Genomic DNA, 17,664 nt, shown 5'->3' on the forward strand with positions numbered 1-17,664 from the left:
CAAAGCTATATACATATATAGGCAATTTAGAACTATATTACTCTGTGGAAGGAGTATTTTTCCCCTCTTAGCGTATTCCCCTCAAGTGAAACGATTTATTCGAATGCATCTACATGTGAACAAATTGTAAATTTATATAGTCCTAATATTCGTATCATAATCATTGTTTGTAATATTGAGTTTTTGTATATTTATTTGATGTTGACTGTTATGAAAAAAAGTGATAAGCGTGCACTGTTAAGAAGACATTTATTTCATACGTACGACGCAATAATGATCGATGTATAAAACTAGATGCACAGAGAAAATAAAAGTACCCACGCCATATTTGTTTTTGAAGGAATTTGCTTTATGTTTAATTTACGAAATAGAGTCAAAATGTTGGTTAGAAAACAAGTAGAAATACATACATCAATTTAATCTTTAAAGGATAAAATGTATGTTTTATATAAAATTATGAAATATGAGATATGTTGATATTACAAATAGAGCAATTTTTTATACCTTTAAGATTTTGGTTGTAAGAATATAATTTGTTAAAAAATAACATAAGTGAGAAAGCAGTTTGTAATTAACTGTTTATATATGCAGTACACATATTTTTATTCATTGCCTGTTATAAAATGGCTACAAATGATGCTTTAATGACCTTTCTTGCAAACACTGTCCAAGAAAATGAAAAGATATTACAGGAGTCATGTCTCAAAAGTCAAGTAAGTACTGCATGAGAAAACTTATATGCTAAGAATATTATTAACTGGTAATTAATAATAGTATCAATTATTCTTCAGATAAATATTAAACATAAGAAAGATTATGACAAGTTGTTTATCAGACTTAATTACATCTGTCAAATGAAAGCAACCAAAGACGGAGTGCAGTTAAATTCTTGGTGTAAAAAAAATGTAAGCTTCACTTGACATTATCCTTGGTACATGGTCATCTTATATAAATCTTATAGTTTTTTTATAATATTTTATGTCAGGTTATAAGTTATATATATGGACCTATCTCAGGATTTCCATCTGGTTCATGGTGGGGTATCCGTATGGATTGTTCTAGAGATCGTGTTCATGACCCCTTCGATGAAAATATTCAAAATGGACCATTTGGAGTTACTTCAATTTGTACTTCAAATATTAACCTAAATGAAGATGTAGATTTGGGTAATTTTCTTACTCTTACAGGACAAAAGTATTCTGTTGGTACATTAGAAAAAGATCCGCTTATTAAAAATTATGAAAATCAAGTACCAGTGAGATTAATTAGAAGCTATAATTTATTCAATGACTTTGCACCTAAAACAGGTTATAGATATGATGGTTTGTACATTGTAACAAACTTTTGGATAGGTGTAAATACAGATTCTATAAAATATTATAAATTTGCTTTGTCACGTTTAAACGATCAAGAGCCACCTTCGTGGAGTACCAAACTGGCTCCTTTGGCTATAAGTAATCATCTATCTACTTTACATTCTTCTTCTACACCTTTACAAAACTGCTTAAAAAATTCTGTTCCAAACATGTATGAATTTAAAAAATATTCACATGGTTCTGAATTTATAATTCAAAAAGGAAAACATGAAAACTCAGATGGATTTTTACAAACTCAAAATATTGAAAACAAAAAGGTAGATGAAACAAAGAAAGGTGTAATTGAAAGTGCAATAGTGACTCGCCATGTATTTAAAAAGTTAAATACTAATACAGAGTGTACAATAAATATACCAAACATGCCTATTATGCCAGAAAACAAATCATTAACTCATATTGGAAACAAAGGATCTAAAACCCATAATACAAATATTTCTATACGTACAGGATTATATAATTCATCTCACAGCACACAAAACGATAGTAAGAAAAATACTTCATCACTATTTTGTAGAACAGTTAAAGCAATTAATATTGTAAAAACTAATCAACACATAGAAAGTTGGAATTTATCCAACAAAGATAAAAATAAAAATCTAGATGGTAAAGCTCAAACAATCATATCAAACGAATTTCCTAAGCGTGTTAATTATATTTCTCTTAACTCTGTAAAACCAGAATTAATGAAAATAAAATTTCCTAAAGGTGTCGATGCAGAAATAAACAGCGATACAAATGATACAAGTTTAAATTCTTGTTATAGGCTTGAATGCAATAGTAGACATAAAGAAATAACTAATGATTCCAAAGACGTGTGTAACAATATCGTAAATTCATCCAATACAACAACTAATATGTTAAACATGACAAACTGTATGTATAAAAATGAAATTTCACCACATAAAATGATACCCAAAGAATTACAGCAATTCAAATCAATTGATTTATTGCCACCAGATAAAATTGTTCATTTGATTAATAGCAAAAACCATCCTTTATCAAAATTACTAATGGGTAATATGATAGGGTTAACGTCAGAACAATCTGTAGCATTACAAACAGAAGACGTAATAATAACCAAGCCAGAAATCAAAGATAAGGTAGTAACTCGAAATAGTGGTAAAGAAGAAATGAAAAAAAGGACTAAATTTGAAGTTATTTCAGATGATTTAAATGGATCAAGATGTTACAAATTTAGAAGACGCAGAAAACTGTCTAGAAAAACAACAAATAAGTCAGAGATGCTAAAATATAATAAAATACATAATGAAAAGTTTAAAAAAGAAACTGTACAGTCTTTAGATATCTTAGAATATCCTGGAAAAAGTAGAGAGAAAACGGATATTTGCAAGAATTTAAAAAATAAAAGTATAAAAAAAAAAACAGTACAAAAGAGAGAACTGTCAGATTCAACAAGATATATTAAGAAGAATGCTGGAAGTACAATAGGAGCAAGAATACATTTACAAGCTGTGAGAAAAATTGATTCTTCAATAAAGAAACATATAAATAAAAAAAAAATAAGAGAAATTACAAATTTATTAATAGATGCAAAAATTGGACCTAAGATACGTGGCCCACGATATAGAAGATTGCGTTGTATTAACAAATGTACAGAACAATCATGTGAACATTTTAATACTGCAATGTATACATTGAACAAATGTAAAGTTAATTCAGAACAATCTACTTTCCAAGATAGAAATAAACTTACAAAAATGACTCACTGTAAACGCGTTAAAAGTCAAACTAGGAATGTTAAAATGTCAAAAACATTAAATTTTAATCATAGTAAAATTGGCAAGAATCTCACTACGTCTAAAAAAGCAGATAAGAATTATATTGCAAAACCGGCTATAAATAATAATAATAATAATATGAAAAATAATGACAATGATAACGTTGATAATAATAAGAGAGATCAGAATAAAAGATCAAGATATATAAAAAAAAATGTGAAAATTGTAGAAAATAACGATACAACGATTAAAAATCGGAAAAGAAAACTGATGCAAACAATTTGCAGAGATTCAAAATGCAATAAAATTAATGAAGAATTGCAAAAGAGCTATAAAAAAGAAATTTCAAAACCATGTAAAACAGATGCTGTTACTCAATGTTCTCTCCTTCAAGAACCTGCAATAAAGAATCTGAAATTGAACGATTTCGTGCAAAATAACGTTCGTAATGAACAATATACATTTATTAAAATAGAATACGGTAGTGATTTTAAAGATATGAAATCTGAAATATATGAAACTACAAAGTTAGGTGATAAAAATAGAGGCCATCATTCTACATTTCGATCATCTACAAAAAAATGTGTATCTTGTACAGAAACTGCATCTAATTTACAGCATCCCATAAATTCAAATGTATCGTTAAGTAGCAATACTTTGAGTACAAAAGAACAAAATAAATTTTCACCTGAAAGGGTATCTGCATTTGTACCTGTTAACATCCCGGATAATGATCTAAAAATTGCTCGTTTAAGGTCAATAGGATTTAAACCAATTGATTTTAGTAATAGCGATGAAGGTATTAACAGTCAAGATAAAAGAAACAAAGTACTAAAACAAAACGTTACCGAAAAATACAATAAATACACAAATGAGGAAAACGATATTGTCGTTTATATGGATGATGAATTACAATATCAAGATATTGAGGATGAGGACAAAAATTCTTCATCTACCAGAGATAAAACTTTGAATTCAAAAATGTATACTGAACAATTAAATAAAATGATTTTAGAAAAAGAACCATACAATTCACTATTAGAACAAGATCTAGAATCACCATGGCATGGGTGGAAAAAGATTGTAACAAATAAAGATACATATTGGATAGGTTGGTAAATAGATTGTAACAAATATTGTACTATTGTATTTACACACACGTATGTGTGTATATACAGATTTTCTGCCAAAATAAGGCTGTAAAATGTTAAGTTATTTTTTCCACTAATAGCTGTAATATTTGATGCTATTAATGCAATTTATGCAATATACTTTTTGTAAGGCAATTAGATCCAATCTTTTATTCAACTATATATTTAAATTAGTCCAATTATTTTCATTGCGTTTTTGTGATCAATGAATCAGTAGTAAAAACTAAAACTAATATAAACAATACTAATTGTATGAAATGATTTATTTTGACAAATGAATTGTAATGTTATTCTGTGGAGCAGAATAGTATGTCCTCTCCATAGAAATTCATATATACACAATTTACTCTCTTGTATAGAAAATAAAGTTCAATTAAGATTTCGATTAATGTTTGTTTTCATTTTCTAAAATACCTAAGAAAATACGACGTATGATAGGTATTAAATATGAAATACTTATGTATATAAAATCAGTAAGATAAATATCAACAATAAGTAGTCAATAATTATATGCAAATAAAACAAATATATCGAAGGAATATTCTTTAATTTTTAAATTATTAAATACATTCTATTTTAACGATATATACACTCATTAATTTTTTAATCTAGGACGCAAAGATTTTTGTGGCTCAGTTTTATATATATACATATATAGAAATATATGAATATTTATAATACATATATGTATATATATATATGTATATATATCCCGGACGCGTGCAGTAATTAGAAGTATTTTTCTTAGTGTATTTTATAAAATAAGTATTTTTCACTGGCAAAATTACATTAATCTCATATGAATTAGAAATACTGATGTATAAACATATACATAGTGTTTTTGTTCAAAGTGTAAAAATATTGTTTGACTACAGTAAATAATGCAGCAACATATTTGTGAGTATTTAAATATTAAGTACTGTACAATGCTTTTCTCTGAAAAACGTAAGTTGTGTTTTAAAATAAAGATGATTATGTTATGATAATAGAGCCACCTCTATAGGTAACACTGCTTTAAACATGTTCAGCATATTAAAATAAATATCTTCTATGCTATGTTTACATGATGTAACATAATACATGTATTAACATGAATGTAACATGGAACTATTATATTGTGATGCAGAATTTTGCATCGCCGAATTTGTTTGTTTATTTGTTGTTTGTTCTGTGAGCGAGTTAAGTTCCTACCTAATGACGTATAATCAATTAACGGTATACATAGCGTTTTCTTGAAATTAGATTCACGGAAGTCCAACATTAATGTTCCTTTTTGTCTCTTTCTCTTTTGTTTTATTTTGTACACAATCTATTGTTTATATCTACTGGAACTCATCATCACTGCTCAATAGCATTGTTTTCTCATTATAATTTTGAGAGATTGTAGCAACACGTTGATGAGAAGTATGCCGTCTTTGAGGCGGTGGTATTGGCATATTCTGTGGATCATCTGGATCGAAGCTGGATATCCGCATACCACGTTGTCCTTTAGGAGCTCCTGATTGTTACATTATATCACGTATTATCGTTGACAAAGCCGTTACTAATGAATACATCGATCAGCCAGCGAACAGTGAGAAATCATGCCGATATATTTTTTTTTAATTCAAAGCATTGTTGGCTATATCGATTGTAGGCTATGTACAGTTTTACATGTAATTTGATGAAATCCTTTTACACATAGCACAATTTACAGCATCTTTCTTTATTTTATTGATCTCACTACACATATTATACGTCTATTAAATAATTCATGCGTGTTATAACAATAAAGATTTGAATTTGTTGTTTGAGAAAATTATCGAACATACATATTTAGGAAAAAAATGTATAAAAATAGATAGCTATATCAACATGCTAAATTAAATATAAATCATGCCATCTTTTTAAATATACAAGCATTACAAAACAATATTTAATAATCATTAACCTATCTATAAAAAGATACATAATTACAATACTGCCATAGAATAGTAGTCAATTATTATTTGTCTTTTGCATTTATTAAAAAGTAAAACGTTTTTGTGAAATTACACTGTACTCTAAGTGCTCTTGCGTTAAGTGCTTAGTTTCTAATGTACAGTAGATTTTATTAATTGCAAAGTTAATGAATCATATGCTTATATATGTATATGTGTATGTATATTGATTTTGTTATAAACCTTAAATAATAATTTGAGCAGAGAACACTATGCCCACCCTTGAACTTGATTTGAACTTAAAATATCAAATTAATTTTAATGAACTACAGTATTAAGAACTTTTCAAACTCTATTAAAAATGTATGAATGCCTCATGTCCAATTTCTTGAAATTAAAAAACGATGCTTCACATTCTCATAGTTTTTCATACGGCAAGTTGGTATTAACGTCTGAAAAATAGTAAAAAGAAAGTGCCTTCAAAGAATATAATCCTAATTGGCACACGTTAATTGAATTTATGATAAAAAGTATTTTTTATCATAAAGAACTATTTCATTACATTTTTGCCGCAAAAGATAAATATAAATGAATTTATATTATTTTACCATTTTAATAATTGGCAGTAGAGTACATTAAAAGATGCATATTAAACCTTTATCATATAAAAAGCTAAAATCCATAGTTAAAGGAACATAATAATTACAATTATAGTTATTTATTTACTTCAAATTTTTTAATGATTGTAATTCTTCTCTTTGCATTTAAAACTTAAATGATAAATATAAATAAACAATAAATATGGATGATTTTTAGTTCATCATTCACTACATCATGCTACATGAAAATGTATCAATTGAATAAAGTAATAAAAGAAATTTAAAATACAATATTTATAAAAAAATTTTAACAGGAATAAATTATAAATTATATACATACCAGAACTATATTGCGTGTATTGTTGATACTGTGGATGGAAGTTGTGGATGGCATCAGTCATTATATCTTTTGGATTCATGGTTTCCTATGTATAAAGTTAATTGTATAATATTAAAATATTGTCAATCTTATTACTTTACCTATTAAATCATTTAGAAATTGTTGCAACATACTTTTAAACTGCTACTGATACTTTGCATTGTTACACTTCTTCCTCTTGAATCCGTAACACAACCAGCTGAATACACTTGATATGGAAACGCATAACGTAAAGCTATAGCAGCAAATAACATTTCAATGCAAATCAAAAAGTTTTGATAACCAGCAGAAACTGTGCCAGCACTAGTTGATTGATCTAAACTTATAGGAGAAATTACATTTGCTTTTTCAAGAATAGCCAATAACACCCCTGAAAGATAATAAAATTAATATTCTTTACATATACAGACCGTATCTTAAGTAATTTGATATATTACCTTGCCAAAATGAGAGGAAGATAACACTTTTAACAGTACAAAATTTTAAGACAGGTTCAAATGGTGTTAACAGGTCTCTTGTAGCAAAATAAAAGAGAAAAAGTCCATAAAGTGCGAGAGATACACTGATATTATAAATTATAGTTATATAAATATAGCCTCCATCTGGAGACCAATCTCCATCTCTATAATGACCAAATGCTTGAAGGAATATAATGACAAATGCCATTACTGGTTTTACCAAGCAAAATTGCAAAGTAGCTTGTTTGCAAAATCTAAGAAAACCAATTGTATATGTTTTTCCAACCAAACAGCATGTTCCATATAAACAATTAGAACGAATAGGTTTGCCACGTATTTCAGACATAATATTTCCTTCACCACCCAGGTACTCGTAGCATAGAGACAAGAAGTTATATATAACAAATGCTTCATAACAGTCCCGTACAGTAAAAAAGTAAACATAATAACTTTCACTGTTGAAAAATAGTAGAGACACCCAAGAATATGTTGCATAAATTGGAACTATAAACAGAATTCTCACTATCCATCTTTGTTCTGTTGGATTAGTATACCACCTTAAATGCTGGTAGATCTACAAATCCACAATTAAATCAAATTAGTTGTTTATATTTCCTTAATTAACTATAATGCTATGTCAAAAATATGTTACAAAGTACCTGTTGACAAGTTATGAATAATGCAACCCAAACAAATGCACCAGCAATACCTTGAGCTGCTCGTGTTTGTAAGAATATTGGAGCTGCTTTCTCAGGAATTGCAGTTGTAGACATCATATCGCCAAGAGATGTAGATGGTTCCGTTGTCACCGTACTACTCATATTTCAATCTGAGAAAAATTAGTGTTGCAAACAACAATACTAAGAATTTAATATAATTGAAGAAAAAGAAAGATAATTGTAGCTACGAAGAACATTCATTTTAATCACAATTACAATTGAAAAATTAAGAAAAAGCGCCTTTTTGTAACACAGAATAAATCTCAAGATTATGGCTCGCGCGTTAAAAATCAATATGCACAACAATAACAACAGTACTCCATTCGTGCGCAAAAATTCATCTCGTGGACGCACCCGTGCTCCATTCGTAGGTTTTTTCAAACAAATGTAGTATACGAACGATCCCTTCGAACTATCTTGTCGTACGTGTTCTCCTTTTTCTTTCGTATTGCGTGTACGTGTTGACCTGTATGATCAAGCTTCTTAGAAGTTCCCCACTTTCAATTAACCATCTACCAACGCAGTGGTTACTGATGATCGTGACCTTCCCACATACAACGTGAATAATCTACCAAATTTTCTTCCCTTCACACTATATAATTTCTCCAGTTTGAGTTTGGATCACCGAGTTTCACTTTTACCCAACATTTTCTCGCATTTCTTTCCGTTTCCTCTTTGACGTCAAACACATTCGTCCAAACAGCTTCACGAAATATACTAGTTGATAATAAAAATATAACTGGTCTTGCTACTACGCCATATATTCTTCTTTTTTCCACCCGTTAATTTTCCCTTTGGTTCTCTTTGTTTCACTCTCACAAACGATCTCTTTTTACCTTCTCCTTCATGCTAAATCCCCTCCATCATTTTCTTTAATTATCGTTATAAACGCATGCGCCAATCCGTGGTTATGTTACATTCTTGACGATAAATTGTTCGACTAGGTAAATTGTAATACTTTTTCAAAACTCAATTTGCTTACTAAGGCATTCCTGTTTACCCAGATATTAAACAGTTGCTAATGTAAAGGAAGATTTCTTTTCTTTTGATGCCTCACCATCAACAATTGCAAAATATATTATTATGTGCAGATAACACTGCAATAACATACAAGAAATTTATGTGGATATGTCACTATTCAAATAATATTTTAACGTAGTTTTATTTTTCATACATTAGACTTATATACAAATTCACGAAAATGGCACTCATTTATATCGAAGACAACGATCCCTGGTAAGAATAATTAACCTTGGTTTCTTTATTTACTTCTGAGATGAAAACTGTTACTTAAGTGTTTGTTTAAATTACATAGGTTAACGGAATATGATGCCTGTGAGAAACTTTACAGAGAGATTATGGAACAATTTACAGCTCGCAATAAACATTCAAAAACTTTGCAAGCATATGCAAGTATATCTGCAAATATACGAATTCGTCTGAAACAGTATAATCGTGAAGTCCAACAACTTAAGAACAAAGTGGATGATGCTTTAAAATCTAAAGCTATGTATCCTTTTACATGTTCATTTGATTAAGAAGTAGGACCTACCAGCATAGAAATTTTTTCCTTAAAATACAAAGATATGCAGAACTGCTGAAGAAGCAGAAAGAAGAATACGTCAAATTGAAATATTGAAGAGCAGGGATGTACAATTACAAAAATTGTGTGACGCACGTACAAATAATCTTGTATCTTCTCGTGCAAATTTACTTACATCAGGAACATCAGCTTTTGCAGATGGAGGCACAACCTCTTGGGCAGCTGATGACGACGATGATAAACCTATAGATACACAAATATGTGTTGTTGATCTTATGACTCAACAAGATAGGATTCTAGAAGGTATAAATTTTGATATCTTTTACCAGATTTGTATAATACTTTTCCAATACTTTTATAGAGCAAAATAAAGGCTTGGAAGAGTTATGTAAAGTCATTGCAAGGCAAAAACAAATTGGTCAAACCATTAGCAATGAAGTGGATCACCAAAATGGTAACTTAAATTTAATATTACTTATTCTTTATCAATTTGAAGATATAAAATTTACTTTAAAAGTTTTATATTTTTATGTAGAAATAATCGATAATTTATCCAATCATATGGATAGGACTGATGAATCATTAATTACCAAAACGCAGCATGTACAAACAATTAATTTCAAAGATCGTACATGTGGTTACTGGATAGTAATAATTTTACTTTTTATTTGTATCGTCATAGTTGCTTTACTTCCATAATTTTTAATGCATTCAATTACTATATGAAAACTGTTAGGTATTTCGTTTAATGTAAATTAATGTTCTGTATATATGCATATGTAAAAATTCCGTTCTTAGAAATTACTACATTTTATTTTCTTAATTATCTATTAATTTTAGACCAGTATTTGTATTATAAGAATTATATTATACTTATAAGCAATATATATATATATATATATATATAATACAAATTAAAACAAATATTTGTGTTTGTGATAAAAACCTGACATATTATATCGCAATATTATATCGCTATATTAATATTACAATGAAATCAACTTTTCTGATAGAAAACAAATTTTTTCATTATCTATCTTTATACAAATTACATTTTGTTGCTTAAGTTATTTCAAGTTTCCTTGGATCGTATTATTAGTAATTTCTGACATACTACATTTTGTATCCAATCTAAGGTTTTTCAGAAGTGCTTTTGGACTGGGATCTCTTCCACTAAATTTTCTGAAATTCTCACGTGCAGAATAAGTACCACCAACAGATAAAAATGATTCGCGATATCTTCGACCGAGTTCCTTCAATGATTCTTTATTCTTATAAGAGACATCTTGAAAAGCACTGTACAAATCAGCAGCAATCATTTTTGACCAAACATGACTGAAATTATAAAATTTTTATTTTTTCAATACTACAGTAGAACATATGTATATTCTAATATTTACAAAATCTTACCTGTAATAAGCAGCTGCCCATTGTCCACTAAAGATAGCATCAAAAGAACAAACATGGCTGTCCTTCTTATATGGAGGAAGTACAAAATATTTTTTCCATAAGCGGTTCATTATGCTATTCCAATATTCTTTGCTACAAATTTTAGAGGAAATCATAAAATATATTACTATATTTATTATTCAAATAACATTTATATATATTTATAGTATCCAATCTTACCCAGAATATAATTCTAAATCAAGTTCTGACAAATACAGTTCTTTACATAAATTGTAACCAGATAAATGCGTCTTTGAATCCCTTACTTTTTCAACTATATTAAGAGGTAATGGTTCTTCAGTAACTTGATGACATGAAATTCTTTGCACAAATGATGGTTCATATAACCTAATAAGCAAATAAAACATTAAACAATATATGTAGTTGTAAATTATAAAGAATATGAAGATTTTAAATCTACCAATTCTCAAGAAGATAGTCAGAAATAAATAGTGCATCCCATTCTACAAACGAAAGTCCTGCAATATGTGTGTATTCCACCTTTGTTAATATATGATGTAATGCGTGTCCAAACTAAATGACAAAGAATAATATTAAGAAAAATAAGTACCTTAAACTTTATTTTTATATGCATAAAATTTACCTGCCGAAATAACGTTTGAAGGTCTTTAAATGAAAGTAAAGAAGGTTTCTCACCCATGGGTGGTGCGAAATTGAATATTAATGCAACTAATGGTTTTATGCCACATATTTTACTTCTGTTTTGTATTTCTACTGTATATCCTGCATTCTGTGACACTCGGACTTTCTCATCTCCTCTTGCATATGGATCTAAATAAAAACTACCTACTGGATCAGTACTTGAATGTTTTAAATCAAAGACATCAAAAAATCGAACATCTTTATGCCAGAGATCTAGCTTCTTGGATTCAATAATCTTTACATCAAATAACGTTTCAATAAGTTCAAATAAGCCACATAATACTTTCGGTAGAGGAAAATAATTATTTAAATCCTCTTCCTTGTACCTGTAAATGATATTGCAATGATATATATTTATATTCTTTTTTATTACAAAGTGTTTCTGAATTTTATTTTATAATTACATGTACACAGAATGTAGTTGTTTTCTACCCCAATATGCTATGTCCCAATGTTGAAGTGCACCATCTAAACCTTTTTCATTTGCAAATACTTGAAGTTCTTTAATTTCATGTTCTTGAGCAGGTCGAGCTTTTATAGACAAAGCAAATCAATAATACTGGTCATATATAATACTGCATACTCGATGCAAATGTAGTTATACAAATTTTACCTGTGGCTAGTAAATTATCCAATACATAGTGAATATTTTGTACACTGCCTGCCATCTTAGTTTCCATACTTAAATCAGTAAATGACTTGTATCCCAATAAATGAGCCTCTTGATTTCTTTTCTGTCTAATTTCTTCTAATGTTGTACTTGTTTGTATCGATCTATCATGTAATAAAGATGCTTTGATAACATTTGCATCCCAAACTCTCCATCTTACAGCACGATCATGGCAATGTTCTAAACAATATACATTAGAAAAAATTAATCTTTAATTTCATTATATTTGGTTAATTTACAACATTAAAGATAAATTTTATTATGATCAATAAACTTTCAATTTTATAGATAGATTTATACCCATAAATGGTTCCACGATATCAGGAGTTAAAATTACTATCCATGGTCCTGCAAGGAACTGTGTAGGATTTACTGCCATAGATTTTAGTAGGTCTTCAGGAAAATCTCTTACAATATTAGGATCTCTTATAGTAAAAGTAAGACTATTTATGGCTGCCTATGAAGATAAAATAGTATTAATATTTCTTTAACTTATATTTGCACATTTTGTTATTTACAAACCTGCGCTTTTTGTGAATATTTTTTAATTTTTTCAGACAACCATACTTTCAATGCTGCAAATTGTTCTTTTTTCTTCTCAGACAATTCTAATCCATTTAATCTCCCTTCCAATATATATCTTGCTAAAATTCTTTTCTGTTCAACATTTAATTCACTTTCATTATTATTCAAGACATTTTTACATGCTTGATATATTGATACATTAATGTATTTAAAAGCGGAAGCTCGTTTAGCACGTTCACTAATACTTATATAATATTGTGTAGGCATTAAACTTTGATTTCCTAAATATAATGTTTTTGCAATGCCCCATGTAATATTCAAAGAGGCATCTATCTCCTCTATAGGGTTTAATATGTTTTTAAATAAATTTTCTGGAGAAATACTGTTAACATCTGTAAATCAATTTTACAAAACATAAGTGTTTTCAATAATCTTAAATTAAAAGATTATAACATAAGTAAAATAAAAGAATTACTTTCTATTTGTTTCCCTAAGGTTTTAACTGTTTCTTCAAATTCTAATGATTGCCTTCCAATAACAGCAACACATTTTTCTATTGTAATATTTGTAAATTCCGGACTTTTATCTTCTTTTAGTAAAGGATATTTTCCTGGTAAATCTTCTCCGATTTCTGGGACACTAAATAGAAATATGATTAATCACTAAAACCATTAATATGTTGTGCAAAGAAAATTATACAGAATATTTACATACAAAACTTATTAAGTATTAAGTTGAGAATAAAATTATGTAATTTTTATTTCGAATAAAATAATTACAGTATACATACAGAATCAAATAACCATTACGTCTTGGAATTTTTAAAAAACTATTTTGTGATAGAATAATTCTTTTGCCACAAAATGAAGCCATTTTGATATTTCTTAAAAACATTATGTTTTACAACTTTCTAAATTACATCTTCAATTAAAAACAAGTCTTTTTGGTTACAAACGACGCTTTGTACTATTTAATTCCTATTTTCTTCACTGAACTAGCCAAAATTTAGTCATGAACTACATATTATACGATTAAATTCTGTAGACATTTAACTGCATTTTTAATAGTTTCACAATAGTTTATAACTTTGTTGAAATAGTTTTTAGAATAGGTACAGTTATGTGAAAAATTTTGCTCTTAAACAATAAAATAAATAAATAAACTAGATCACATTCTAAAATGAATTTCTTGTTATGTAATCATAAATTGTATTTGTTACGATACATTTGCGATGGCGCCACTATGAATGTCATTAAAATTTAGAATAAAGTTCCTATTTTGTGATTCGAGATCACTTACTATCTAGGTACATTTACATTAGGATAACTTCAATTAGGTAGAAAAAATTGCGTATTTTCTGACGCGTAGATAGTGAGACATTATACAGAGAGATTGATATTACGATATTATTTGGTACATTGAAACTATTTCTGCAATAAATTTTGCTGTTTCAATCATTACCACAAAATCGACATCTGTAACAATGTCAGGCAAGCTACGTGGAGGTAATATTAAATGGGAAAATTCGACAGAAGGAAATGATGTATATGAAACAAAGCATAAAATGAGGTTGAGAGAATCGCCAAGGAATACGCAACAACCTGCTGTACCCGAAAACGAGATTGTTATAGAACCACGAAAGCGAGGTCGAGGTCCTTCTAAAAGGCCTTGTCTTAACAGAAATGCTTTAATGGCTCGAGAAAATCGGCTCAAGAAAAAAGCGTACCTAGAGAAAATAGAAAATAAGCTATTATTTTATCAGCAAGAAAACAAAAATTTAGTAAACATTATAAAAAGACAGGGTATTGACCTTAAACGGTTAACTGGTGAAGTTGCTTATTTCAAGAGCGTATTAAACAATAATACCAGTATTACTGCGTTATTGAAGACTATCAATGATGGTCTTCAAAAGATTAGTACACAGAAGAGGAATTCATTGCGTTTGAATCATGTTTCTGAGTGTCCAAATGAATTAGATGTTCAACACAAATGTACATGTTCTACAAATGTGAAGGAGAATATATTGAATACTCAAAATACCGATATATTTATTACAAATGTCAATAATGATTCATTGATCGAACGTGGTACAAGTAAAGATCCAAACAATGAATCATATATTAATTCCCAAAGGCAACTTGCTTGTAAGAATTCAAGCATTGATAAAATTTCTTCATCTTTTTTAGATTCGGATCACAATTATACTGTTTCCAAAAGTACAATAGTCAATGTTAAGAACAACCTTCAAAGTAAAGAAGAAACAAACTTAATAACATCAACTACCAATTTAATATCTGAAGATAATTATATGGATAATACAAAGGAGCTAAACAATTTATTACCAATTGCTCAAGCAGATTTACCCAATGCAAATGAAAAAAAAGATACTGATACCATTGGTATCGATTTTGATCAGTTTTCTTCTTTCAATATGGATATATTTGAAGATCTTCCAAAATGTGACGAGATGATGAATACAGTGGATAGTTTAAATGATGCATCCAACCTTTTTAAAGCAGATGAAATATCTCAAACTTTAGATAATACTGGAATCTGTCTTCATGTTAATTCAGACAAAGTATCTTTAGAGTTTTGTGCAATTTGTCATTTAAATAGTAAGAACTCGGGATCAAACTGAAGGGGGAATTGATCGTAAATCTTTTAAATCCACTTAATGACGAATCTCTGGAGAGGTCAACCAAAGATTTTGAACATATTTTCCGATCAGTGGATTATAAAAAGTTAATGAAAGTAATATGTTATTTTAGTTTGTTACTATGATTACTGAATTTAATGTAAAAAATTGTTACATATACAATAGAGGATATATCAATATTTTCAGGTGTATCAAGGAGAAATGTGTCAGCATGTTTGTCAGTTTGTTGCTGAAACATCATACAAATGCTTTTCACATGGAACGAAAGTTGCGTTATTAATATCTGTACTATATATATATATAAATATGTACATAAGTACATAAATAATATACATGTATATGTATATATTTGTATATAAACATGTAATATGTATACATATATATCTGTATATACATGTGTGATGTGTATACATATATATGTATGCAGACATATACATATGTGTATATGTATATATTTCTTTCTATTTACATTTTCACACCCATGTATGTATATATGTGTATACAGATAATGATACATATAAGCATATATGGCGTTTATTTTATAAGTGACTGATTTTTTTATGTAATGCTTTAAAATTATATCTAATAACATGTAGTGATAAAAAATATTTTTGTCACATGCTGCATCAATTGCTACTTTTTAAAAGTGGTATTTAGCAATATAAAAATTGTTTTGTAAGAAGTATTTATTATGTTTGAGTCTATTGGATCTAATCTGTCCATTAGAACACTACAAAGCTTCTATTTGTTATGTATAATGTTAAATCGTAACACTTCTGTTCCTCTGAGACTGTAATTATTTGCTTTTTACAGGATAATACCATATTGCCATTGAAGTTTGCTAACAACGATCATACGAAAAGGTGGGCGTTAATGTAATTTTATTAACCATGTATTTGAAACTTAGTACTATAAAAATGTGTTATAAACAAATTGTTAGATTTGTAACAAATGTGATTTGTTTGTTTGGTCTAGTTGAAGTTTGGCATGTCTGACACATTCTGTTTAATGTTTGGTGTAACATAGTATTTTGGAGCAATTACAAATAGTGCTTGTTGGGAAAGTGTGTGGAATCACGATCGTCCCCCTTCTTTTCTATAAAATATATGATTTTATAATAAACAGGTTGAGTACGATTAAATCGATGCTTGTTTTTATACACGTGAAACAACATATATATTGCACTATGTAAAAGTTATCGCAAAAATTGTCCAAATATCAGTTTTGTATACTCTGTAATTTAATTTTCAGCTGTATCCCGAGGATTTTCAGCCATTATGGAACATTCCATCCACTGATCGAGTTGTATGGTAATTGAAGTTGAAATTAAAGAATTTAATAATAAATTTAATATTTCTTATATATTGTATTTCATAAATTATGTAGTAGTATGAATTAGATGCGGTTTTGCAAGTGTTAGAAATTTTATTACTTGCAGTCTTACATAAGCTTTAATAATGGAAAATAACATAAAGTATGATGAAAATGATTAGAGCAAATGTAAAAAATCATTTTTTGTTTCTGGAGGAAAAGAAGTGTATCGATTTTGTCATTATTACGATATACTTGTTTTAATGCATATACTATTTTTATATATTTTTATTATAAATTATTTATTTATTCATAACATACAGGCATAAATTTAAGATTTATGTAAATGAAAATTGTATATTTCTCTGTCGATTTGAGTATTTTGTAATTTTTAATTAAGATAAGTTGTTTTGTATAAAAATTTTATTGCTTATTTATAATAAATAATCTACTTTTTATACGTGTGAATAATTCAATTATCCATCCTTTTTTACTTACATTTATACA

At 28.2% G+C, this 17,664-nt stretch overlaps 5 protein-coding genes and 1 long non-coding RNA gene across 9 annotated transcripts; 4 read left to right on the plus strand and 2 right to left on the minus strand.

Moving 5' to 3' along the window:
- Window positions 1-11: 11 nt before the first annotated feature.
- On the plus strand, window positions 12-4,655 carry LOC117237381 (MATH and LRR domain-containing protein PFE0570w-like). Its single transcript, XM_033501282.1, has 3 exons — window positions 12-713; window positions 792-905; window positions 986-4,655. The coding sequence occupies exons 1-3, from the start codon at window positions 624-626 to the stop codon at window positions 4,232-4,234; spliced, it is 3,453 nt and encodes a 1,150-aa protein (XP_033357173.1). The 5' UTR covers window positions 12-623; the 3' UTR covers window positions 4,235-4,655.
- A 503-nt stretch (window positions 4,656-5,158) lies between these two features.
- On the minus strand, window positions 5,159-9,081 carry LOC117237394 (transmembrane protein 184B). 2 transcript variants are annotated; one of them, XM_033501308.1, is made up of 6 exons: window positions 8,695-9,081; window positions 8,281-8,450; window positions 7,601-8,195; window positions 7,298-7,533; window positions 7,125-7,209; window positions 5,159-5,764 (listed from the first exon to the last, which is right to left on the minus strand). In XM_033501308.1, exons 2-6 carry the CDS (start codon window positions 8,440-8,442, stop codon window positions 5,589-5,591), a joined length of 1,254 nt encoding a protein of 417 aa, XP_033357199.1. In that variant the 5' UTR covers window positions 8,443-8,450; window positions 8,695-9,081; the 3' UTR covers window positions 5,159-5,588. The 2 variants fall into 2 exon arrangements, with proteins under 2 accessions (XP_033357199.1, XP_033357200.1); XM_033501309.1 differs by lacking the exon at window positions 5,159-5,764 and adding an exon at window positions 6,248-6,637.
- An 81-nt stretch (window positions 9,082-9,162) lies between these two features.
- LOC117237398 (syntaxin-8) lies at window positions 9,163-10,655 on the plus strand. The gene is made up of 6 exons (XM_033501316.1): window positions 9,163-9,284; window positions 9,520-9,576; window positions 9,656-9,850; window positions 9,933-10,186; window positions 10,245-10,337; window positions 10,419-10,655. Exons 2-6 carry the CDS (start codon window positions 9,542-9,544, stop codon window positions 10,580-10,582), a joined length of 741 nt encoding a protein of 246 aa, XP_033357207.1. The 5' UTR covers window positions 9,163-9,284; window positions 9,520-9,541; the 3' UTR covers window positions 10,583-10,655.
- Window positions 10,656-10,917: 262 nt separating this feature from the next.
- LOC117237386 (probable cytosolic oligopeptidase A) lies at window positions 10,918-14,414 on the minus strand. The gene is made up of 11 exons (XM_033501295.1): window positions 13,981-14,414; window positions 13,666-13,829; window positions 13,188-13,582; window positions 12,966-13,122; window positions 12,609-12,845; window positions 12,400-12,526; window positions 11,937-12,321; window positions 11,754-11,866; window positions 11,513-11,680; window positions 11,294-11,425; window positions 10,918-11,218 (listed from the first exon to the last, which is right to left on the minus strand). The coding sequence occupies exons 1-11, from the start codon at window positions 14,082-14,084 to the stop codon at window positions 10,951-10,953; spliced, it is 2,250 nt and encodes a 749-aa protein (XP_033357186.1). The 5' UTR covers window positions 14,085-14,414; the 3' UTR covers window positions 10,918-10,950.
- An 89-nt stretch (window positions 14,415-14,503) lies between these two features.
- On the plus strand, window positions 14,504-16,167 carry LOC117237396. 3 transcript variants are annotated; one of them, XM_033501314.1, is made up of 3 exons: window positions 14,504-15,283; window positions 15,377-15,941; window positions 16,033-16,103. In XM_033501314.1, exons 1-2 carry the CDS (start codon window positions 14,674-14,676, stop codon window positions 15,826-15,828), a joined length of 1,062 nt encoding a protein of 353 aa, XP_033357205.1. In that variant the 5' UTR covers window positions 14,504-14,673; the 3' UTR covers window positions 15,829-15,941; window positions 16,033-16,103. The 3 variants fall into 3 exon arrangements, with proteins under 3 accessions (XP_033357205.1, XP_033357204.1, XP_033357203.1); XM_033501313.1 differs by having other exon boundaries at window positions 14,504-15,931; window positions 16,033-16,167; XM_033501312.1 differs by having other exon boundaries at window positions 14,504-15,941.
- A 101-nt stretch (window positions 16,168-16,268) lies between these two features.
- On the plus strand, window positions 16,269-17,208 carry LOC117237404. Its single transcript, XR_004493997.1, has 3 exons — window positions 16,269-16,709; window positions 16,822-16,971; window positions 17,098-17,208. It is a non-coding gene; the product is annotated as an uncharacterized LOC117237404 (long non-coding RNA).
- Window positions 17,209-17,664: the final 456 nt, after the last annotated feature.

The sequence above is a fragment of the Bombus vosnesenskii genome, unplaced genomic scaffold (assembly GCF_011952255.1).
Source record: "Bombus vosnesenskii isolate JDL3184/JDL3185 unplaced genomic scaffold, Bvos_JDL3184-5_v1.1 scf7180000013370, whole genome shotgun sequence".
Lineage (NCBI taxonomy): Eukaryota > Metazoa > Arthropoda > Insecta > Hymenoptera > Apidae > Bombus > Bombus vosnesenskii.